This window comes from Falco peregrinus, chromosome 6 (assembly GCF_023634155.1).
Source record: "Falco peregrinus isolate bFalPer1 chromosome 6, bFalPer1.pri, whole genome shotgun sequence".
NCBI lineage: Eukaryota > Metazoa > Chordata > Aves > Falconiformes > Falconidae > Falco > Falco peregrinus.
This window is the reverse complement of record NC_073726.1, coordinates 73898111-73923235: the sequence shown is the minus strand read 5'-3', so window position 1 is coordinate 73923235 and position 25125 is coordinate 73898111. Positions and strand designations below refer to the sequence as shown.

General features: G+C 40.4%; 1 protein-coding gene across 1 annotated transcript; it reads right to left on the bottom strand.

Moving 5' to 3' along the window:
• Positions 1-931: 931 nt before the first annotated feature.
• SLCO1C1 (solute carrier organic anion transporter family member 1C1) lies at positions 932-23467 on the bottom strand. Its single transcript, XM_055809206.1, has 14 exons — positions 23263-23467; positions 19777-19918; positions 18832-18964; positions 18095-18216; positions 17013-17159; positions 16323-16421; positions 15300-15545; positions 14467-14631; positions 10891-11086; positions 9689-9854; positions 9058-9242; positions 4759-4823; positions 3374-3491; positions 932-2335 (listed from the first exon to the last, which is right to left on the bottom strand). The coding sequence occupies exons 1-14, from the start codon at positions 23389-23391 to the stop codon at positions 2113-2115; spliced, it is 2136 nt and encodes a 711-aa protein (XP_055665181.1). The 5' UTR covers positions 23392-23467; the 3' UTR covers positions 932-2112.
• Between the last annotated feature and the right edge of the window lie 1658 nt (positions 23468-25125).

Here is a 25125-nt window from a genome sequence, read left to right as displayed (position 1 = left end):
GTCCTGTAAGCCAGTGAATTTTCCTGTCCATCTTGCTGCTGGGTATGTACAGAATTGCCTCCGTGACAGCTTCAGTATCGTTGAGGAGCAGTGTCCCTGCCAGAAACCCTGCTGGGACTGATCTGCAAATTAGGAATCATCCCCGTTTATTGGACACACATACAACATCAAGCACTGAGTAATATGCAGATATTACTCCTTTTTTTCCTAGTCTGTACTTAAGTTGGGTTGCCCCTTTCTCTCACGGGATCTGACAGCTCATTGCTATGAAAAGTGCCCTCCCAAGGAGTCTAAGGAATGCTCCAAGCACCTCTCTTACTCTTGGATGCTGATGTGGTTTGGCATTTTTTCTGTTTTTATGATGATGTAGTATGACTGAGTCCTGAGACTGGAATGCCAATCTTTGTGATTCACCCGAATAATAATGCTCCAGTTATTCCCATATTCACAAACTTCCTGATTATTTTGTTTAGTTCAGTATCCAGTTGTACAAGGCAACGTTGACAGCCACAGCTCTCCAACACCCCATTGCCTGTAGCCTCTGACACACCTGGGAGGACAAAGAGCTGGGACAGGGGACCAGGTAGCCCAGGCTGCTGTCTAAACACTCACCCACATGGCAAATGGTGGGTGACATTAGTCCTTCATCTGACAGCTGCATTTTCTGAAGTGATGGCTTTAAATCCTTACCTTCTGCAGATATTTGGTGCTTAAGCAACATCCTTCTTCTTGATGTTCTTATTGAATGGATTAGGTAGTTCCTTAATGACACACTCTAAACATTTACCATTGAAAGCTCAGTAAACCCAATTCTTATACATCTGCCCCTCCTCATGCATCCCGCAGGAGAGGCTTCACATCTGCCTCTGGCCTGCAAGCCCAGCTTGGCAGCAGGGTACCCACAGTCACTGCTGAGATACAAGTGATATGATACAATTTTTTTTTTTGCCAAAATTATTATGAAGGGTGAAGCCTACCTTTCATCATGTGTTCTAAATTTCTAGTTGCTTTAAAGGACATAATTTGTAGTCGTGCTGTCACTATCTTTTTCAGTTCAAGCATTCTTGAGATTTTGCTCCATGTTAAACAGCTCTCCACTGTACTCCCCACCCCAAATTTATTTCATACCAAATATTGTCAAACTGAAAAAAATATATAAAGGGATATTATGACACACATCTTAGTTTCAGCTAGCAAATACAATAAATTGAAAGGAAAAGCCTCATATCACCTAATCTTTGAATTAATTTTATTGTTCCCAAGCTGTCTTGTCATAGCTTTTTAAAAAATAAATCATATGTATCATGTATCATGGTGTTATTACATTGCATAAAATGGAATGTATGGAATTATTCAGTACACTGAGTACTAGCAAGTAGCAAGAAACTGTTGGAAACCTAAAAAAGCTCTATTTGTATTTCAGTTTCCTTTGGATGATACTCTTGTGATCTCTTTGACTGCAATGACAACTTTTATTGCTGTTATTGTGCTGTAACAGAGCTACTTGAAAAAGAATCCCTAACCACAACATTCAATGTCCTAAGCATTATGGGGTTTAATTCATGAGATGCCCAGAGCCCGCAGCTGATTTCTCCCGCCAGCAAACCACCTTCCTCTTGCCCTGCACCCCACTGCCTGCCAGGGCGAGCTATGTGCAGCACCTGCCCCTTCCAGGCTGCCAAGGCTGGTTTGGTGCACCAGTTCCTCTTGAGCTCGTGCCGTGGCAGAGCAAGCTGCTTTGCAGCCTCCCCACTACCCCTCACATGCAGAAGGAAGCAGAGGGGCAGCAGTGGCTGTTGCAGCTTCTTGAGGAGCGGTGGAGCTGAGGGGCAGCCGTAAAACCAGCTTCTCAGTGAGGGAGGACACTGCACTTCCCCAGCCGTAACAAACCCCCTCAGTTGAGAGTTACTGGCTGGGCAGGACAAATGGTGAGCAGTGTTTTCAGAGCTGTACATGTACTAAAATTGTTGTCTTTGCTTTTGGTGTTTATAGTGAAAATTACATGAAGGTGAATATTTTCAGGGTGGATGCTAATATACCGCTTCACTGATGATGAATTTTTGCCTGGAACACCACTCACTGGGTGAAGTCACAGTGGAGATCTCAGTCTTCCTAAAGTCTAGTCTCCTTTTCTGGCCAGTAAGTTGTCTGAATTAAACAGTCACTATTAACAAAATTATCTTTCCTGCTCTTTGTCCCACAGGTGCCTCTCTCCCCGTTGGCTGAGAGGGTTTCATCTTGTGGAGAAGACCTTTTCCGGAGAACCCAAAGGACAGCAACACTGAAGAAAATGGACACCGTGCCCAACACCAAAGTCAGCCCCAGGTACACATACCTGAGAGAGAAATTTTTGATGAGAGCCTATTTCAAAGGCAATGTACAACTAGAAGGCATCAAGGACACATTCATATTTTTATGAACTAAGGCTGAGTAAGAAAGCCTTTCAAGCAAGATGATAACCCTGGAGATGAGAGTCTGCTAGCTCACCCAGGTCAGCTATTGTGTGGTCTGTGGCCAAGAAAGCATCTCAGGCATTGACTATCCTTCTCCACCCCAATGTGCTTCAGTGAGAATAACACTAATATTTCTAGGGCAATTAATTTATTTTTTGGTTGCCTCATAAACAGTACAGTGATACCAAGACCATTTGATCGTATTTTTGCTTTACAGGCATAATGGCAGTAACAACAACAGTAGCAACAATATCATTGTTATGTTTTATTACTAAGAAGCTTTTGTTCTTTTCTTTAAATTTTCAAAACAAGATATACCTTCCCCTCATGTTTTTCCCTGGGGGTGGGGGAAAGGGCAGCCTGTTCTCTCATTTTCCTTTTACCATTGTTATTCCATTCTCCATTTCTGGTAATGCCTTTCATGAATGCAGTTCAGGCAGTTATTCTCCTTTAGCAAGAGACTGATAAAGACAACACTGTGCTTAAGCCTCTAGATAAGCCAAGTGTGCTTGTGCTTTTTGGCACCCTTCCTTTTTGTGGTCTAGCTCCAACGTGGAGCAACGATGAGCTTAAACACCTCTTTTACTTACTTACAGACACACACTCTCACAGCAGAGTTGCTAAAAATTGACGGAAGCTTTAGTACAAAATCAAGGTTTTAACTGAACATTTTTGGGGGCAGAAAATAAAGTGATTTAAATATTTCAAGCTGATACTGAAATAAGATGACCCCCTAAAAAAAAAAGAAAATAAACCAAAAGAGAATGCCAAAACCTGAGCATTATTGTTAATATTGCTAGTCAGACTCTTTCATTTTTAGATTTTTCACTAAAATGCTCTGACAGAAGTTTTTCTGCCAGCGCCAGCTTAGACGTACTTAAAGAACACAAGTTAAACAATGAATGGAGAAAAGCAGTTACCTGAGTGCACTGGAGTTGTAGAGTCTGCATGCTCCTCTTCCCCCGCATCTTTTGTTTCCCCATTTCAGGCAAGTGGTGTCTATGGCCACTCCAAAATACACTGGGGCTGGAATTCCCGCTTGTTGTATGTAACAAATAAATAGAGGCAAGAAGGTTACTTTCCCGGGTGATCAGTTCCGATCTAGAGACACGTTCATGTGGAACATTAAATAATACATTCGAACAGCAATGACACTTCCACACTGTTTGCTGGTTTGAGAAGTTGTGTCTTGTGTTGCCCAGGCACACACCGCCCTTTCCTCCCTGTGGGGAATCAGGGTGGGGAAGAAACACAGCTGAACATCAAAAAGCCTGTGGAAGTCAGCAGGAGTGCTGGCCATGGCTTGGTTTCCTTGCCCTGCAGGACTCCTCTGGGAAAGAAAAAAAAAAAAGGAGATACTTCTTCTTTCTTGAGAGGGAGTGATGGAGCCTGTTCAGCTTGGGGGTGATGAGTGTTCTGTGTGGTGTTCTGAGAGAGGCATGAGAAGGGAGAGAGACAGCAGGGCTGGGAACCTGCAGTGGGTCTACAAGTAGCCTGCAAGTATCCTGAGATCTTCCTGTGGCAGGGACAAACCTACTGCAGTGCTTGTGGATGGTGGAGAGGAAAAGGCTTTCCTCAGGTGCTAATGGGGACATTGTGGACTGTGCAACCTAGGGAGCCACCTATGGTTTCTGGAGAATTAAGTAAGCCTGGAGGGAAAATCCTGGCTTGCCGAAATGTGAGAAACCAGCCAACACTTTGCCCTGATGTCATTACATCTGTCTCATCCAGCTCATCTAAGTCTGCTTTATTTAAAAAGTGACTTGCTTCTTGCTAATTATTACCTTTGTTGATGAAGACCTGGAGGATTTTAGTTTCCAGTTCATTGGCATTTCATGGTACCCTTGATTTTAGAGAAAATTTACAGGTGGCTCTACCTCAAGGCTGCAGCGAACCCTGCCCACAGGCACACCTGTACTTAGAATCCATTAGTCTCTAGGGAGTTAAAGATGCCTGAAAAATTATCACAAATTCTAAGCCATAGCTGTTCTATTATGCTTGTTGTTGAATAAGGAGAGACAAGTAATTTTTATGTTAGCTTCATAGTCCAAAGGATCACTTGTTACCTCTATGGATGTTGGCTTATACCTAAGGCAGTTATATAAGTTACAAAATACAAAGCTGCTTCCTTTCTCCAACCTTTTCCTAGGTGTTTTTTGGGTTTTGTTTGTTTGGTTTTTTTTAAATCCATTAACATTAATTTGTCAGTTAGACATTGTTTTTTCCAGCAATCAAAGTTTAATTCTAGGGTAAACGATTAGTGAGTAGTACATTAAAATGGACCAAAGAGTACAAATGGACTTACCAAGTACTCTTATTGCCAGGGTATAGATACCAAGTGCAAATGATTTCAAGTGTGGTTTAATGCATCTAAAAAAAAAAAAAAAAAGAAAAAAGGTATTAAATACAAATAAAGAATTTACTATGGATAATTTGAACACAAATAGAAAGCAAGAAGATGGAAAGAAATGTGGTTTTCCTCTTTACTGACACTGACTTTAACATAATTATAGAAATATGAAAGTAATGCAATAAAATCAGAACAGTATCTACAAATTCTGAAAATCTATATTCAATATCACATTTTAAAAAGGTGGTACATTTTCAGGTAATACCAGCACTTAGGAGTTACTAACGCAGACAAGAAAATTGGTTGTGAAATCATGCATCATTGGATAGTCTTATTCAGTTAAACACTCTGAAATTGTAGATCATGACCTAGACTAGTACAAAGCATTAGGCACTCAATCTTCATTGCACTGTATCTAGGATCAGGATCACACCTCCTGTAAAGGTAAACACTCTGAGTCATTCTCTGACAGAACGGATGGACCATTTGCATTTGTACTTTTCTGAGCTTGCATCATAGACATCAGTCCTTCTGGCTCTAGATTAGCCCTGCTCCAACCTTGGGTCATTGTCCTGGCTCTTCTAGGATGGTTGGAAGTGGTGGACAGGAGAACAGCTGCCTTTCACATGCATGCTAGCAGCAGTGTGTATATGGAGCCACTAAGATTAGTAGGACTCACCTGTTGCTAACCTCACCAGCAGCTCAAGTGTGCTGTTTCACCCAGCATGTATCAGACTGCCTATTACAATACCTAATCCAGCAAGATCCTGAGTGCATGCTTTACTTTTAGCATGTGAGTAGCCCTAGTCACATGACTAAACTGGGGCATGCTTGATATGTGAGGCGAGTAACACATGTGTATCGTTATGGTAATTGATAAAACTCCCTGCTGTTGCAGTCATTCTATTTAATATAAAAAGACAAAAGAAAGGGCTGAAACTCAGTTGTTGCTATGGATAAGCACAGCACTTCAGAGGTCCAGTCTATGTACTCTGAACAAGGATGGACTCAGCTACTGAAGAAATTAAAGTAATCAGGAATACCTTTTCAAAAATAATAAAAACATTGCAGAACAAGCTCTTTTGTTCTGCACCAGTGATATTTTATTATTTCCCAATGCAGCTGCCAGAACAGCATTAAGAACCCATGTTGTAAATTATGTTCAGGTCATCTTCCTATAATTTAGTGAAAATGGAAAAGGACCAGAAGGACATGAGTAGAAAACAACACCAAAGTACCATGGTCAAAAAATGGTTCTGTGCATCTCATTTTGCAGTCTGAGCACTTCACTCTCTAATGCCCTGATCATGGATTATCATCATATGATATGTTATATTGTGGCTTATACAGCCGCTGCCATCTATGCAGGCATGAATGCAGTATGATTTTGAGCTGGAAGAACAGAGTTTTGTCCTCCTATCAGATACATGCTACACAAGCAAGCCTCAGCCTAGAAGTCCTTTTAACCGAATGTGGGGACATAGAAAGCAGGAAGTGCAAAACAGAACCAATAACTGAACATTTATTGTGTGTTCCATAGGATTTGTGTCCTGCAAAAAAATTAATCTTCTCTTTCAGACAGAACCCCCGGGCCCGTGTTTGAACATTTGTATTGTCTTTGCACGGAAACACGAGTTTGAGATGCTGAGTGAGAGCCAGACCTCTCAGGGAGATCTGAGACTTCCTTTTCCCTGCCTAATCACCTGCTATTAATAGCTTGTGCTTGAACAACAGTTATCTGAATTGCAGGATTTTTTTCTCCAAAACTTCAAGGCTTTCCCAAGTTTCTTGGGAATTGTAATTAGTCTAATACCACTAAAAAGACATTTCAGCAAATGACATGGTCAGTAGCTGTTGTGTAAACACTTGAAGTAAATGTCACTTTTACATTTTTACACTTTTACATTTTTACAAATTAAGTAAATCTTACAGGCTTTTAGAGATTTAACTGTATTTGTGCTCCACGGCAGGTGCAACAATATCTGCTCATCTGAAAACATCAGCTTGTTTAAGTGCTGGAATCTCATCAGACCTGACTGAATAGTGAATAATTTTAAAAACAAGTAATTGGAAAAAATACTTAATGAAGTCTGCAATTTGACCTTGGGATTATTCATTTTCAAAAAGCATGTAATTTCTTTCTGGGAACAGAAGCACACTTTCGTTTCACAGAGGTGTTCAAGGAAAGTTAGTCAGTGATGGATTTCAGAAAAGCAAGCGTGAGCTCAAAATGGAATTGTGCCCACAGGTAATTTGCAGAGAAAAAAAAAGAAAAAAAGATTGATATGGTTTTAATTTTGCCGCACATCAGATTCAGCTGCCTTCAATCCAGCAGAAAAACACATAACTTCTCAGTTTCAGTTAAATGGCTCTCAGAGTAAAATGATTTTCCACAGAAATAAAAGCTCTGGAGCAGAACCAATAAAGCTGTTTTGCTGATTTCATGTAACAAAATGTTTTAGTATCGTTATTGAAAACCTCTCTAAGCTTTCCAAAATAAATCCACTAAGCATTAAGTCCCCTGAGAGCAAGTTCTTGGGGCTGAGGAGTGCAGGCAGCTCAGTGTGATTTAAGCTCACAGTGTTCAGTGATGAACGTCTCCTCCCAGATTCTTCTGCAGCGGAGACAAGCCAGGGAGCAGGAGGTTGAGTATGGCAATGGTGGTTTCGAGGCCCTGTGTGGTACCATAGCTGAACATTTTCTACTCTACGTTTTATGGATAGAAGGGGGACATCATGTGGAGGGAAAGGGGAAGGAAACTGCATCCCTACATAGCCCTATGCCCATATTTATACAACAAAAAATCTCCCTGGGTCAGAAGTGACCACAGAAGGCAATCTGCTGGAAACCCTGAAGGCTTGGCTGCAGGCTCTCAGCTTGTGAATCATCCTCCTCTTGGTGCATGGGCAGTTTCAGTAATGCAAAAGCTTCAGCAAAAATTGTTTGGAATGGATTTTAATATGAGTTTTCTTGAAGTGACTCCTTTTGAGGGGAGAGGGGAGAGACACCATGTGGTTTTGCAGTACTCAGTGGTAACCCTATAAGGTGGGTAGGGAAAGCTATGCAGCTTATATGGTTTAAGGCATATACCTCACTGGCAGTGTTTGTGGAGGACAGTGGAGAAGGATCCTCACCTCAACCGTTTCTAAATTATCTCTGTGAATACTAATTCTGGTTCAAGGACTGTGCTGGAACCGTAGCTGAAGTTACATTTCTTTGTTTGGGTTTTTTCCATATAGTCTATATTCAGCCAGTTCTAGCACTGGCTTTTTCCACGTGATATAAAGACACTGGCGATGAGACAGGGCCTGCTCCAGAAAATTTGATTCAAAACCAAAGAGAATTTGGGGGTAAGAAAACACCACAATAATAAAGATTAGTTAAACTGTATTTACCATTGTTTTGTTTGAGAAGTAGAATGTACCCATCTGGAAATAATTTGGAAAGAGGAACTGAGGAAGAAAGCTTTCCAAAACAGAGCAGAGCAGCACTTAGAATCCAAAAATTGCAAGAAGCTGACAAACATCCAGATTAATCACTGGAAGTATTATATTCCTTTTGCACTTTATAATATTAGCTTAAAAACTTACACTTGGTGATGGACAAATAGTTCCAGCAGTTAAATACGTATTGGAGCAATCCCTTGGGACAAGCATTTAATAAAGCCATGGTTATTATGACAGAACCCCCACACATATCTCATGCTAAATCTACCTTTGTTTTCAGGAGAGAAATCTGGGACAGAGCAATTATATGAAATCATAAAATGGACCAGAGAAGAGTTACGTGCGTGTATATAGAGGGTTTGGGTTAGATTATCTCTGCACAGCTGTGTGTTGGAATCCTAGGAAGTGAAGAAAACTGTCTACCTATAAGCATTCACATGCGCGCATTGGCACATGCAGAACTAATTTCCATTTGTATGGAGGCCATTTAACACCATTCCGGTAATGTAAAAGACATTAAGGAAAGTGGAATTTGGTATAAATGCCAACCAGGCCTCCTGTATCATGTTTAAAACTAGAAAGGTACCGCTGGTAGAGATAATCATAAGTGCATTGCTGCTTCGATGGTAGAAAACTCATTGTCAGATTATGAGGATGCCATTCAATAGTAAAAAATAATACTTCAAAAGCCACCTTGCACAGATGAAAATATTTCAAAATACTGGGTGGGGAAGGGGGGGAAGACCCAGTTACACATGTCAAAACACCTTGAAAATATTTGTCAATGCTAGCAGAAATGATTTCTTACCTTAGAAGCAGTATGTATCCGGGTGTGCCACCTACAGATAAAGTATATGAAGTGATTACCGATATTACTAGAAAATACAGAAACATTTTTGGACAGTCATTTCCTTTTTGACATGGTCCCACCACAGCTGAGGAGCTTTGTGAAGGAGATTCCAAGGTTCCCACACAACTGCAGTTAAAAAATACCTGGAAGACAGCAGACAAAAGTATATGATAACGTAAACATCAGAGAAGTGGATGTTCAGGCATTGCACATCATGGTTTTCTAGGTAGCTGAAAGTTTAAATCCAAACTGGAAAATATTTTTAAAAAGGAAAAGCCTTGTTTATTGAAGGAGAAATTTATAAAGAAAGTATCTATGGTTGATGACTGTATTTAGTGGGTTTTTTTAAACAGCTTTTGTAACTAACAGCGAAAAAAAACCCAACCCTCCTACATCCTCTGCTTGGGATTTCTGCTGGAAACAGCAATTGAGAAATTTTAAATGTGGGTGGCAGATTGCTAAAAAATCCTTAGGAGTTTAGGGCTGAAGAAGATGTGCCTTACTCAATTTTAATCCACTTAGTCTGACACAACTGGTTGTATAAAAAAACCCCTACAACATCACACATGGAAACAAAAGATTGTCTTACAGTGTTTTTCCCACTGCCATTGGATGCCTGGCAGCCAGCGAGACAAGCAGAAATGTAGGTAACTCCATTTTCCCCGCAGATGGGGTCCCAGTCATTCTTGGAACATGTGCAGCCCGAGTTACACTCTGAAAAGAGGGCTTGCTCATGATCAGTCATCTGCTTAGTTCTGGAAAAAAGAGAAATTGCAATATATTTTCTAACAAATGTGGAAGAAATCATTATCAAATCATGGGTTATGAGCTCTGTCAGAAGCACCTGGCCAGACCTTCTGTCTGTAGTCTATTAGGATGTTGCCCCTTCACATTCATGCAGCAGTGTAAATTTTTATTTCTCTGTTATCAAAAGGTTTTCACAATATCACACTACCTACTGTGAGCTACTTTATTAAGAGAAACAGCTAACAATTTCTATTCATGCATTTTCTCATATTTTCTAAGATTTTAGTTATCTGATGTTTGGTGCAGTTTTAACAAAAGTAGGAAAAAAAGTTTCATTACTCCAGTGGCAAAGAGGAGAGTGAGTTACTCATGGGAAAGGGTCGCTGAAGAAGTTAGTGAAGAAATGATAAGGATGGGGCTTATCCAGACTGAAGGTCTGACACATTGTACGATGGCTATCTGCCAACTTCAGCTAGCTGCTGCTGAAGTCACCATCGGAGCAGGTCCTGGAACTGCTGTGGAGTTGGTGCTGGAAACTCCTCCCCAAAAGTGAGATTTACAGAGTAGTATCATCTAGTCTCAGGTGTACCTCACAGTTAACATCATGGCTATCTCATGGTTAATCCATGAACACTGAAGTTTTGGGTTCAGAGGCTATTAAATGCCATGGATCGTTCAGCAGCACACAGAGTCAAGGAAAAATTAATTGAATCTCACCCCTGCTACTGAGCTCCCCACATATCCAGAAATCTCTAGGCTCAAAGGATGGGTCCCATGGCAATAATAATTAAAAAGTAATCAGAAAAAATAATCTGCACTTGTGGCATAAACCCCTCTGGGCCGAAGGCAACAATCATGAAAAGGTTCTGACATAATGCCTGCTGGAATAGATGAAGCGGTTTCCACCTCTTTGAATCAAATTTCTGGGAAGCATATTTAGGTCAGTCATTCTCTTTTCAACAATACATACTTTGTGGAATGAAATGAGGAACGAGTTTGGTTTGCCACAGCACTTTATGCTGAGGTGTGCCCTTCCCAGCATACCCGTGGTACGACACGGTCAGTCCAGCCACATCCGAGTTCTCACAGCCCATCGCAAATAATGAGAGGAGCAAAAGGTAACCAAAGAAAGATGATGCCAGGGAGAGTTTTGCGGCCCCTAAAACATTGATTCGGAATTTTTTCATCATCAGTCCTCCAGAGAATATGCCAAAGGCCACAGCAGGAATGTTGATAAGACCTGAAATCAAACAGAAAAATCTGTACTAACGAAAACTCCAATTCAATGGACTATCCTCCTCAGTCCCCAAACCAGCAGCAACAGTAAGACAAAGCAACAAAATAGGAAAGATCTTCAGTCAGGGCATTTTAATTGTCTAGAATTGGATTGTTCCTACAAAGGTGCTGGGACTGCTTTAAAAACTTGCCTCCACGGAAATGTTCCTTTACTCGTTCTTTGGTTTAGATAGTGATTTTCCAATTTCTTAAGCTAGGTGGTTTTCTCCACTGTTAGTTTGTTAGTGGAGGGATCATTGTAATGTTAATTCAAATACTTTTAGTGTTCTTTCTCACAAGAGCTGCTCTGGGCAGCGAGAAGTTACCTGGGGCATCGTGTTGCTCAGGGCAGCCAAGACAGCCACAGTCCCACTGCCCTGTTTGGGGCTTTGCTATGGACCTTCCCGGTGCCCTTCACACGTACTGCCACAGTGGGAGCAACAGGGGCCACTCCCTGGGGCTGCCTCACTCCGGCTTTCAGGGCAGGTCCTCTCCTTCCCTTTTCCACTGATGGGAGGAGGCTGAACTGCTCACTCCTAGAGGACAGTTCAGTTTTACCTATAGTGTTATGAAATTTGGACCAAGACCTGCTTTTTCTATTGTGATTCAGCCATGAAACCGATAATGTCCTGGAAAAGTCTCCGAGAGGGAGAAAGCCAGTAGTATGTCATTGCCTCCGTGCCCAGGACAGTTAGGGAATTTCTCTGGTTGTGGTTGTTGAAATACTCCCTTAAATGAGTGTTGCAACAGCAGAAAGACAAGTATACTCAATGGGCTCTCTTGTGTTAGGCTTCAGGCCGTCAAGAGGAAGAGCACTGAAGGAAACGTAAAATTGGGTGACCATTGATCCTTTCCTGGACAGCTTTGCTCAGAGCAGTGCCCATAGTGACAGACATGGACAAGACAACCAAAAATGATCTTGTTCAGTACACACAAAGAAGATGTAGATAGAGACCACTCTAGATAGAGAATGATACCACACAGTCAAGCAAGGTGCACTTTGCAGGATTTCATTGTTACTGAAAATGATTTTCCAGCTTTACCAGCCACTTCCAGTGCACTAAATTCTCCCCTCACACAGGGCTGTGTATGCAATTTGCAGCTTTTAATTCATGCTGACACCGAGTGATGCTGAGCAGAGCAAGCATACCAAACACAAGCAAGTGCCAAAACATACATGCATTCATATAGCAGATGAAGTTCAGAGGTTTGTTCAGAGGACTGGAGGTATTATAGCATGATTTCAAATGACCTGGTGTAGAACACCGTTGAAAACATTAAAGTCTAATCTGCCTGCACTCTGATCCCTTAAATTTCTGGCTCAAGTCAGTGTTTGATCCACCTGTACACATGGAAAAAAAATCAGTGCTTAGAAGAGATGCTAATAGGCATGTCTGATGTTAGGAAAAGCCTTATTCTATCTAGCAAACGCAGGAGTCAGTATCCCAGCTGAGTAACGAGCCCAGTTCCGTTACTAACAACATTCAGGAAGCTTCACTGGGGCAGCATTTTTCACTCTGCCCATACATGAAAGTTGTACTTCAGGGAATTTAGAAGCAGCATCCAAAATGTAGCATATGTAAGTTAAGAGTCGCTATGTAACAGGTTTTCCTGTTCTCTTTTGCTTGAAGAGGGGGCTAGCGTTTGAACCAGGAGCTGTGCGATGCATCAGGGAGTACTCACACTCTGCCTGCCCAGTCCTGTGCACCCTGCTGCTCATGCCTTTGTCTCATGGCCTTACAGGTAACTCCACTGCTTGACACTGGCATCATGGGGGGGAGGCAGGCAAAGTGTGTATATATATCAGGAAAATCATACAGACACAGTAGGAGCCATTTTACTTTCTCACGCATTCCTTGGCTTGTGACTACTGAAAAATACCTTCTTACAACTTCCAGCTGATTTTTTAATAAAGTGCTTTAAATTGCTCTGACAATTCTACTATTTATCAGGGAGATTGTGATAGCTTTTGTTTGTTTTTTTGTTTGTTTTGGTTTGTTTTTGTTTTTGTTTTTTTTTAAAGTAGGAATAGAAAAAGAGGTAGGGAAAGGGAAATAGACAATGTTAGTTCTAGTCAGCCCTCAGCTTTCCTAGCAAGGTTGTATTTGGAGAAGAAGGAAAAGGAGGAAGAAAAACCACCTTATTGCAGGGATAGCCACTCAGCCAGGATCCTTCCCTAGCCAAGCCATTGCACGTTTTCTGTTGTATATAGTCCCTATACCTTGTGAAATCAGATGGATCTTAATCCTCACTCAGTTTCCACATACCTGAAAGCTTAGCTCCAGAAAATCTGTAAATACAATGAGAAGTACTGTACTGAATGTAGGGATTGTTTTCTGGACTTTCTCTGGCCATTGACCATGCTTGAAGATTTCTCCTTGCTTTGAGGAGGTTTGTGCCAGGAAATTCCAGCTTCTATCTTTAAGGAATTAACATAGCACAATGGATCAATACAGCTTTTCTGCATATATATACCTCTGTTGCTGTGCAACTAATGCTGCTCTGAAACAAGGCAGTTCCCTCTATATTGGATAGATGTAAACCTCTTTGCTGTGTAATGCTATTGAATCCTGGGATCTCAGGGACTGAACCCAAGCCTGCATGTAGGTTCAGCAACTGGGCAGCAGCATTCACAACCTTGAAGACATCTCCAGAAATGGCCACCTTGGTACCCAAAGGCAGAAGCAGCATCTCTCTCTACCTCATGCTATATGGAAGGGCTTGGGAGACTAACTTCACAACAGAAAAAGGTTCTTAGGTAAAGTTAGGACAGAAATACCTATTTGTCCTTCACCAACTTCACACTGAGATAATGTTAGGTTTTTAATGCATGTATTGTGTGATCACTGATATGACTTTGACTTCCTTTTATTTAACACCAACCTCTTCAGAAAGTAAGAAATCACTGGCAATATCACAGCTACTTTATGGTCAGTCCTTTAGCACTCACTGAGTTGATCTTCATTTCGTTGAAATAAATGGGAAGCCAGCAAGGGAACAGATCTGTCTGATGACAAATTTATGTAAAGTATTTTAAAATTAATTCTCTTTTCAATTATACTTTTGTGCTGTACATACATTATTTTTCAAATTTCCAGTAAAATGGGAAATAAGTTATCAAATCATGTAATCTTTCACAGTATGCCTTTGCATAGATAAACTCAGAGCTAACTAGTTCTAAAGCAGAAATGAAATAACTTACCTTCTATAAGCTACTACTTAAAGCCAGACAAGGAAGGAGAAGAAATAAATGTATCCTAAAAATTCCAGTTTTCCCTATATATATGTATACATCACTCCTTAAATGTCAATTTTTAAGATATCAAGAAGCAGATATAACATTACCTATAACAAAATTAGTTTTTGAAGATGTTTGCCCATACTGTTGTTCAATATACTTTGGCTTATATGTCACCATGCCAATTAAAGAATTGAACTGAATAATACTTGCACACAAATACAGAATGTAAACCGGATTCCCAAAGAGGTTCTTCAGTGATGGCAAGAAGTCTGAAAGACAAAACAACAGAAATGACAACCAGGTCAGAGAGAGAATAACTGCTGTGAATAATGCTTTGCAACATGTTTGCACCTTCCAAAAAGGACTGCAGGACATTTCAGAAGGAATCCTTGAAGTTCCATGATGTCTCTAAGAGCTCTCCTAGTTTTGAAAGGGGGAACAGTGGAGCAAAATGCTAAGCATCAATTTCCCAGAAGAGATATCTTGCTTTATATATCTTCTTTTGATCATAAACCAGGACTGATTTGCTTTTTATGTGTCCTCAACAGCCACAGCATCTTTTAGCTTTACTTGGGGGCAGGGAGTGCTCACCACAGCTGAGAGTGAGCACGGACATACTAAGTTACAGATTTAAATTCTGAGGGAAAATGCGCAGTCATTATTTGTGAATGAAAAATTTTGACAGTTTCATGATACTTGCTGGGCCACTAGCATAATTTTACAAATCTTACCTGGAGAAATTCTGCATGCAAGAACAGGTCCAAAGAACAATGAAAGAACCTTTCTGTGCATGCCAGTTAGGTGGAGAGTAATGCCTGAGGGAAAATAGTAATTCTGCAGCCATTAAAATATGCCTTCAGAAAGTATAAAGTTTTAAAGTATAAAAAGGTAGTGATAGAAAGACTCAACACTCAGGAAAGAAATTCTAGTGACTTGCCTTTTGCCATCTCAGCAATCTTCACTTGTTGCTGATAGGATTTGTGTTGGTCCTTGTTATCCTCAGTGATGAACTTTGACTGCTCGGAAGAGGCACTGGAGTCTTTTCTCTTCTCTGGTTTCGGAAGATGCTTTGGCAGGAACCAGAAAGGGATGCTGGCCAGAATGCTAATCACACCTGCTATTAAGTAACCCAGCCACCATGCTCCCACCCACTGCACGTCCTTGTGAGTTATTGTTACACTGTCTGGAGAAAGTCAAAAAAAGGAGAAACAAATAAATGCTTTTCAAGAATATTTGCTGATAACAAGGAAGGTGATTTTGCAGGGCCTTTCTCCGGAAGAGTCCACCCCCACCTCATCTCACCAGGTTTACCTGTGCTGTGTGTCTCTATGGGTGTTACAGGAGCAATTGTGGGGAGGCAATAAGGACCTGCTGATTGCTGTGACCCAGCAGCAGCCTTCTCCTGACACCACAGGGTCCCCAACCGTGCCACTCACACATCTCCAGAGAAGCTGCAAGGCCCAGGACATGGGGTAATCCAGGTGACCATGCGCTTGCTCCCAGTCAGGCTGTTCTGCACGAAAGTGCCAGGGAAAAATGGGGTGGAAGGTGTTTCCTCAGGAGGAAGGGAATCAGGAGCCCTGGTACCCATTGCAAGACTGCTTTTCCAGGCAATGATCGTGTACTACAAAACACACACACGTAGCTCTTGGCAGGTCCTGCCTCCTCCTGCTGCCTGCTGTCTCCCTAGAGCCTCCTCACCAGGGCATCTCCTGGGGGGCACCAGCCACAGATCTTCTGGGACTGAGGAACGGTCAGCCCTCCTACTTCCTCCATACCCATTCTTCTTGCTAGCCTTTTCTGCGTGGGGCATTGCATTACTGTCATCCCTTTCAGTTCATAAAATACCCGCTCTACCCCGCTAGCCCTTTATGCCTAGAAGATAACTAGATCGTTCTTCACCTAAAATAGACGTTTTGAAGCCTGACTGAATTTTTAAAACCTGAGCTTTCTGACTTACCCAGATCTACAAAGCCAATGTCAACATAAAGTTTGGCACACAGGGATCCTAGAAGAAAGCCAAATATTGGCCCTATAATTGCAACTGTCTGTACGCAGCCTGCAATAGAAAACAGGGGACTGTTATGCTTTTGAGTTAAAAAGAGCACTGGTTCTTGCTGCAGCTAACAGCAAAGTATGACATGTGATGGATAACAAGTGATATAGTCTTATATTTCAAGTGAATGTACAGAAGTCTTCAGACAATGAACACAGCAAAAAACCCAGTGATACCAACGTTTTAAAGCCTCAGCACTATTGTTTATAATTCTATCTGATTCTGAAGGGAACGCTTTGAGCCCCTGCTAAAATTCTAAGTGCTTAAAAGAGTACATGTTTTTTATCACTTTCCAGAGGACTGAATGTGCACAGAGGCTCAGCAGTCCACATCCAGAAGAATTAGAAAGATTAGGGTAACAGCAGGAACCTAAGGTCAAATTCTTTCCTCAAATTAAGATAATGAAACTGTGCTGGTATAATTAAAGAGGAACTTGGTCCCTTGAGTTTACATGACTGTTAAATAAACTTTAATATTGGAAATTATGCAAACAAAACAATCAGGGCAAGTTAATTCAGTAATGCTCATTCCATTATTCAGAGTGACTCAGTTTTCTCTGGGGAAAAATCCATTAGGAAAAAAATATTATTTTACCAATGTATAAGGCAGCATTCTCTTCCATGGCATAATCATCAATGTATGTAATTCCCAGAGGCTGGATAGGAGTTTCACCTATTCCACGCAAAAGATTTCCCAGTAAAACATAGATCCACATGGAAGAGCCTGCTTCTTTTTCACATCCTGGGTACATCACAGAAGAGACAAGAATGATGTTGTTTTCATAACCATTTGACACTGAAAGCACAGGACTTATAAAACACTTCTGATGTGGGAAAAATGTCACAGTATGAAAACCATGAAAAATGTTTCTGTTGGGATGGCAATTTTAATCCAATCAGCTTGAGGTGCACACAGGTTTAGCATGAACTGATTCAGTCAACCATACTAGGAGTTGGCCAGTTTTATAAATTTGTTATCACATCCCCTTTTAGAAATGTTTTTCAATTCCTTGTAACCAAATCTGCGATCTCCTAACAGAAAGATTTGGGACACATTCATGATGGTGAGCACTACCAGCCCCATCTAATCTACAGGTATGAGATTGCAACTATATACATTTTGTGACATATAGGTGGCTTGATTTGCTCATCCACAGCTTATTCATGGCCGGGCATCAGGGAAGAAGGTACTTTGCCCACAAGGAGCTCAATGCACCCAGAGAAGACACAGCTTTGTGGTGTGCAAAACAGGGTCAGTGGGCAGGCAGAGAAAAAAGAAGCGGGGTCTGCAGGCTGGGAGACACAATTGGTTCTTTCCAGTGGAGTGAAGACCTAAAGGCATGTTTCCCGCCAGAGGGAAGACCATGACTTTTCAAGGTCCTCATGGGAGGTTGGGGTTTTTGCAAGCCATAAACCTGCAGAAAGCTGCTGGAGGAGACAGCAAGGCTGGAGGAAAGGCTGCAGCCTGAAAAAAACTCTTGGCAGTGGGCAGTGGCAGTTATATATTTATTTTTAATAGATTTCCCTCAACCAGTAGATCTGGCTATTCTGTGTGAAAGATTAATCTGTTTCCCATTTATTTTTTTTTTCATTCTAATAAACTATTGCATGAGAATTTGGGAGCGTTTGATGTATTCCTTTGTCCTTAGCACAATATTTAACATATAACATTCTCACCTGCGTTTATTTTTGCTTGAGATTTTTCCAAGGCTGAGAGTGGAGTTTGGCTTTTATCCTGCAGACATGGAGAGATGCTAACAGTCGAATTGATGGTAGAAGGGAATCTTTCATACCTATATCTGTTTATAAACCAAAGTTGTCTTTTACTGTCCCAACTTACAAGAAATAGCAATCTAATCTGTTATGACCATGGGATATAGGCCCATAGCACTTCAAGACAAATTTCATCTGCATCCAGTGTTGCCAATGATGGTTTACAAGGGATAAATGGAAATGTTTTTTACTGCAGTTTATAATCCCTGCTTATACACAGTGCTGCATTTCAGTTTAACAGGCACTTGGCTCTGCTATGACACATGAATCTGTACTAAAAGATTATCAGATAGTGAGTGTATCCTCCAGCTTGTGTTTGATACTCAGATTGTCTTCCTAAGTTTATCCTAAGATGAATCTTCATCACTGAAGCTTCAGCAATTCTTAAATTGTGTCAAAATGTGGTTGTTCAGAATCACAGACTAATAGAACAATAAGTTGATCACCACTGAGAATAGCATATATGTTAATTTATTTGCTGTACAGTAATAAGCCTTTTCACAAAAAATACTGAATTGAGTAACCACATCCACATATGCCTATTTCTGTGGGTAACTTCACAATCGATACCTAAATATTTTAGTGAGGTAACATTCAGCGTGCATAGCCTAGTTGGAAAATACCAATCACTTTACACTTACCGTCCCATGAAGAACTGGGGCATTGCAATTAGGAATGTTCCAACTGACATAATTAAGCAGCCTGCTCCAATTATTCTTGGCCTGTGAAGCTTCGCTCCAAAGTAGCTTACAACAATTATGATTAGGAGGTTCCCTTTGAGAGTACAAAAGGAAAACTGAGTTTTATGGCTTGCTGATAAGAGATCCCCTAAAATAACAATCCCTGGTGTGTGATATAGGCAGCGATTTCAGGGGTAGAGGGTTGATTATGTGGGATTGGTGTTTCTCCCTGTTTTGAGGCATTCTTAGAGGAGCCCAATGCCTTCCATGATAGGAAAACCATAAACTTTTGGATAAGCAGCTGGAGAAGAGGAGGAGGACTGTGCCAGCTGAAGAGAACAAATATCCAGGAGAATAAGAAAAGAGGGAATAAACCAGAGCTTTATATGTTTAGGCTAAGATTTCATTCCCATGAATACCACAGTTTACTGAGCAGCCACGAGGTAAATTCAGTGATCTGAAATCATAAGAGACAATTTCATGCTGGAAACCTTAGTGCAAGAGGGAAGGGGATGGACTGAACAATGAATGTAGGATACAGTTAGAGGTTTGTACTCTTGCTGCTTAATAAATCACAAAGGGCAAACACTTATGGGGGAGATGGGTTGCTGATAAAAGGAGAGAGAAAGTGGAAATCTGTGTAGAATAAATTCTCATTCAACAATCAAAATTTCTATTATTATTAATTAGCCAGACACTAAGCTTATGACGTATTTAGGATTCTGTTTAATCTCTTGTATTAGCAACCCTATCCTATCCAATGTAATCATACTGACCATCATGCTGATTTTTGCGAGGTGAATCTTTCTCAGTTTTAATGGTTCAAGGAGATTCATACAATCATTTTTTACAACAAATTGTATCACTTTTTTTCTGAAAACAAAAGTGGGTTTCCACAGCACATACCAATTTCAAAACTGCCATCAATAACGCCAACCAAAGAGGAAGGGATATCAAATCTTCTTTCTATTTGCGTGATAGTACTTTTTAGATAACTTCCTGACAGTGCTTTAGCAAAATAAACAAAAGACAATGCACCGAGAAATATCTGTGAAAGAAATTGACAGTGATTAAAATCAGGCAGTACAGAAGGCTTTACTTTATGGATTATTGTTAAAAAAATATATATATTCCCACCTTTTCTTTTCCCAAATAACCAAACCACATCAATATCTCTCCTACTTTTTATGAAATGCTAGATTGCAGATTTGTCCAATTTTTATGAGCAATACTCATATAAACTGAGCTTGCTAGCAGCCATTGCTAATTTTATGTAGATGCCAAAGTTACTGATGCTTTGAAGGACAGACACATATATCACCTTCCTAATCACTCTAAGGAGTGGGTATCTTACAAAATAAGAAAAAGAGTAAATGTTAAGTGTGGCTTGGTGGAGAGGTGGGTTATCTGGGCATTTTTTAACATAGACTTTTGGAATTCGCTGGGTTTTAGAGTCCTGTACTGGTAAACTGTTCCCACTGAAGCCCGGGTTGGCCAGGAGAGAGAAGTCTCTGCCGCCTGTTACATGGCTTCATGAGTTGAAACAGTGACCTGCCAGGCAATTCTCTTCTAGGCTTGTCCTTTCCCACCCCCCGCCCCAGACCTCTTGCAAGCTCTAATACATACATATTCTTTTGAGTGCACACTGCATTTTTCTGTGGGACAACCTTCTCTTATCCTTTTGTTTCGCAGAGATAGTTGTTTTCTCTTAGTTACCACTGTATCTGATTTAGTATGTTAGCCTGTATTAGGAGCAGACTTTGGAAATTAAACTCTCACCCCCTTCATTGTGCTTTGGTACATACTGCAAATGTGCAGACCAAATCCCTTTTAAACTGGAAGATGTGTTCCAGAAGGGCATTACATTCACTTCAACAACCAGTGGCTCTTCAGTCTCTGAGACAAGACTAGAGCGGGTCTGAAGTAACTCCCTACCTTGAAATATGTACAATGGGAGAGCAGGGTCCTTAGCACCAGCTGTTTTGCTCTTGCAGAGCTCTCACCTGATTTTGCCTTCATGCAATGCAGCCTTACTAAGTTTACAAGCTCCAGGGATACTCACACCCCATGTATTTGGTCATGGAAACCACAACATTGCTTTCTACTTTCAGATATAGGTTGTGTTGACTGAAAATACAGGGATGATCTTTGTAAAATGTGTTAAACACCCCCCCCCCCCCCCCACACACACACACTTTCCTGACCCCCAGACTAGAAATTAAAAGACACACTAATGTTTCATGTAACGAAAGGTTTAGAGCCTTGTCCTACTCCTCAGGCCTGCTCTCTGAGAAATTATGCTTCCAGTAAGCAAGTGCTCTGAAGTGATCTACTCACCTCCAATGCAATACTCTTTACATCATCTCATTTGACAAGGCACATTGGTAATAACACTGCCATCACTGTTGAATGCAAATTCTTGTGTTATGGTTAAAATGTATGTCTGTGCCACATTCAACACACTTTAGCCAGCTGGTTATTCCTCCTTCAGAAACACTTGTGGGTAAATAAGCAGTATCTGGCTGTTCTTTCCTGCAGTGAGGGCTCTCAAAGAGCTCTCTAGTAAAAATATTTCCATTATATTTTACATTTTTCTCTGTGTTTATGCCCTTGGATTTTAAATAGCAATGTGAAAGCAAACATGGCTTTTCATAGGAAAATCATATAGGTCAAATTAGAACTTCAAAACGATTCTGTCTCTTCTTGGCACAAGTTTTTCTACTGGGTTTTCGGCTCTCCCAGAAGGGAGGTGGAGATTGCGTGCAATGGTGGAAAAATGCTCCCAATTTAGAGCTGGGACAGGAAGGTGCACATGATTCTGCATTCTTCTGTGGTTTGTCAGTGACTGTAAGTAAATATTTCACCACATCTTTCTGGTTAATACAAGAAATTTTAACATATGGAAAGGCTGATAATTGGCAAAAACAACCTTTGAAATCTGCATATAGTTTTGGTAACACATTAGGCAAATCCAGATCTGAAGCAGACTTTTTGTGACTTAGAAATGTCTTTTATAATTTCATACTGACTCAGCAAGACATAGTCAGAACTGAAAAATGGATAGTTCACCACAAAAAGGAGTTTTATAAGTTCCTACTGGAATAGGATAATCATATCAGTTTGGGTTCCCAGAAGACAAATTTTTTGAACAGAAGGAAACTGAGCTGAAATATTGCTTTTCTATTTTTGGAGCTAATAAGCTGATTCCTGACTGGCTAATCTGTGACTGAAGGTTTATTCAATGAGTGAATCGGATTATTGTTGCGGCAAATGGAGGAACAATGATAGAATTACTATTATGATACTAATTAAATTAATATCACTCATCTTCTATTTTCTATTTCAAAACAGGACCCAATTCCGAGCCTTTACAGGATCAGGAAAAAATCAAGGAGAATATTTAGGAATCAAAGTATTTTTATAGCAGTCATCAGACTCAATTAATCCTAAAATATCTTAACTGCTTTGCTTCAGATCAACTATAGCTGAGGTCGTTGACTGTATTGGGGGCTGGATTAGTACCTGAAAATAGATGAGAGAGAGAGAGCACACACGTACCACAGAAATAAAGTCTGTGCAAGACAAAAAGAACTGGGCAAGGCCAAAGACTGATTTTCCATATAACTTGAATCATCTCACCATTGTGATCTATTGAGATCTCACACAGGAGAGTGTCGGCATTTTACAGCCTGGCCTTGGAAAGCAGAGGGAGACAGCAGGCAAAGCATCACGCTGCCTCCTGTACCCCAGTTTCCCATAACAGGGAGGAATGGTCCCCTGAGGTGCAGCGGTCCTAACTGTCAGGTGGGTCCAGTTACATTACAGGGCTTAAAGCAGGAAGCAGGGAGCTTCCATTGCCTCAAGGAAGTACTTCTCATGGGTGAGACAAATGCAGATACAGTGATGATATTTCAGCAGTTTCGTTTCAAATTCATCTCATGCAGAACTCTCTCAAATCAGGAATATTATAATAATACCTTATATAACACTCAAAACATGAGGACCACAATACAAATATTATTTTTCAGAGCCCAGAAGACTACCATGGCTACAGTCTTAAAAAAGCAGTCTGTACTGACAGCTGCCTGTGGTATCGCGTGCCGATACCCTGTTCATAACCTCAGGAAGTTGCAGTAAAGAGGATATAGCAACCTTTCAGGATGACACTTGAAGATCTCGTAATGTGCAAGCCTCAGCCAACATGTTCTATTTAAACACTGTCAAATGTCAGGCAAATACAGGTCTAAAGCAGACTTTTTTTGTGACTTAGAAATATTTTTAGTGTTTTCATAATGACTCAGCAAGACACAATCAGAACTGAAAAAGGGATAGCTCACCAAAAAAAGCTGTTTTCTAAGTCCCTACTGGAATATTCAAATCCTCATACTCTACCTTTATACCTCCACAACATGACTGTTTTTCCTTGGATGCAGAAGATTCAGATTTGAATGAAGATCGGTCAACAGGCAGGACTGTGTTGTTAGAGAAAAACTGAGAATTTTCTTTTGATGAAACCTCCATGATGGTGTATCCCCTGTCTCTAAACCAGAAAACATGGAGAACATTTTAAAAGGCCATCCTATTAGCTCAGCCTCAAAAGCTCGTCATGTGACAGCAACACCCCACTGTACTGTTTCCCCTACAACAGCAATTATCAAACTTTACAACAGAATCTGACCAGTGCACTGGATGTTTAATTACAGAATTTTGCAATCCACTTGCCTATACTAATGAAGATTAAATCATACTGAGCAAACAGTCATCATCTTCATTCTCTAGCTGTCATCAACGTGATTTCACTGAACATTTCAGCAAGCATTACTGGCAGCCTAAATGAGGCTTGTTAACATTTTAAACGACATTGCTGGAGCCTATATGTAAGCTCATGTTTCTAGTAGTGACCATGTCTGCAGAGATTTCTCAGAGCTGATCTCTGAATTTCCCATGTATCTGGGACATTAAGTAATTAGATCAAAGGAGATCTAGCCTCGTTAATGAGGGGCTTGAATTGTTTCAGATTGAAACATTAGCTCTAATCGCCTGATGTTAGCTAATGAGTTACACAAGAATAAAGAGGTTTAGTTCCCTTTACCATTTTACATAGAGCCTTAGGGCTCAGTGGTCAATTGTTACAAGAAAAATGTGAATTTGTTTCTTTGCAGGTAAATACAAAGAAGTAAAGAAAACCTAAATACTGCACTTCGAGAACAAAAGATATCAGTAATTCTTAAGTCTCTACTTACATACTGCAGTACTTTGTTCTTAATTTCAATCTCTAAATCAGATCTGAAAATATTTATAAAATCAGCTTCTAAGTTCACTTTTAAGCAGCACTATCTTTTATAGAACTGCTGACTGAAAATACAAATAAAAGTTCCTATTCGTTTATGCTTGTCTAAAGACACAGATCTTACATAAGTAAAAAATATGTATGGTTTTATGTATATGTATATATACATGTACATGTATGTGTTTCCATGGCTTCTCAAGGGTCTGTGCAGTAGGTACTTGTGTTTCCAAAAACATAGGTGAAAATAACAAAAATATACCTAGATGTTAAGATTTGCTCATACAAATAATTGCCTATGCTCTGTTCATATGTGGACAAGGCAAAAAGACCGTGGCTGTGGTACCAACATTTTCACCGAGATCTTGTCATCCCATCAGATGAAATAAGAGCTACTGACTACATATAAGAGAAATGTTTGCATTTGATACTGCCCTGACAGAGACTCAGTCAACACTAATGTGTATACAGATACTTTTTTTAAACAACAATACAAAAGTAAGAATGGTTTGTGTTTGCTGCAGAAAACTTCTAACTTATTCCTGCTCTGCTTCTGACTTTCTTGCAATCTTGGGAAAAGTCACACTGTCTCTCTGTGCCCCAGTTATGAACTTGTACAATGGGGAATGACAGCATGTACCTCACAGCACTCATGTGAGCATAAATTATTTCGAACTTTTGAGCATGAGCATGACACTTACATAAGGTACGTTGCCACATAAGCACATCAAATAGCATTTAGCTTAAGGTTTGAAATGCTCTGCATATTACTACTACAACAACCTTGGAATGAAAAATAAATATTGGAAAAGGAAAACATCTGAAACACAGCTAAGTAAATTGTCCTTATCTCTGAGCAAAGAAACACCCAACTAGAGAAGGCCCAGCAGAGGAGCAGGAGATCTGTGCAGTCTCCTCCACTGCACCCCATATGTAGGGTTGATCAAAAAACAAAATCAAAACCAAAC

Bases quoted from the DNA above. Each gene is read 5' to 3' on its own strand.
- SLCO1C1 (XM_055809206.1), bottom strand. From the start codon at position 23,391: ATGGAGGTTTCATCAAAAGAAAATTCTCAGTTTTTCTCTAACAACACA. The intron at 17,160-18,094 runs GTGAGAATGTTA...TGATGTACCCAG, and splicing joins TCAAGCAAAAATAAACGCAG to GATGTGAAAAAGAAGCAGGC. The intron at 9,243-9,688 runs GTAAGACAATCT...GCTGTCTTCCAG, and splicing joins ATGGCAGTGGGAAAAACACT to GTATTTTTTAACTGCAGTTG.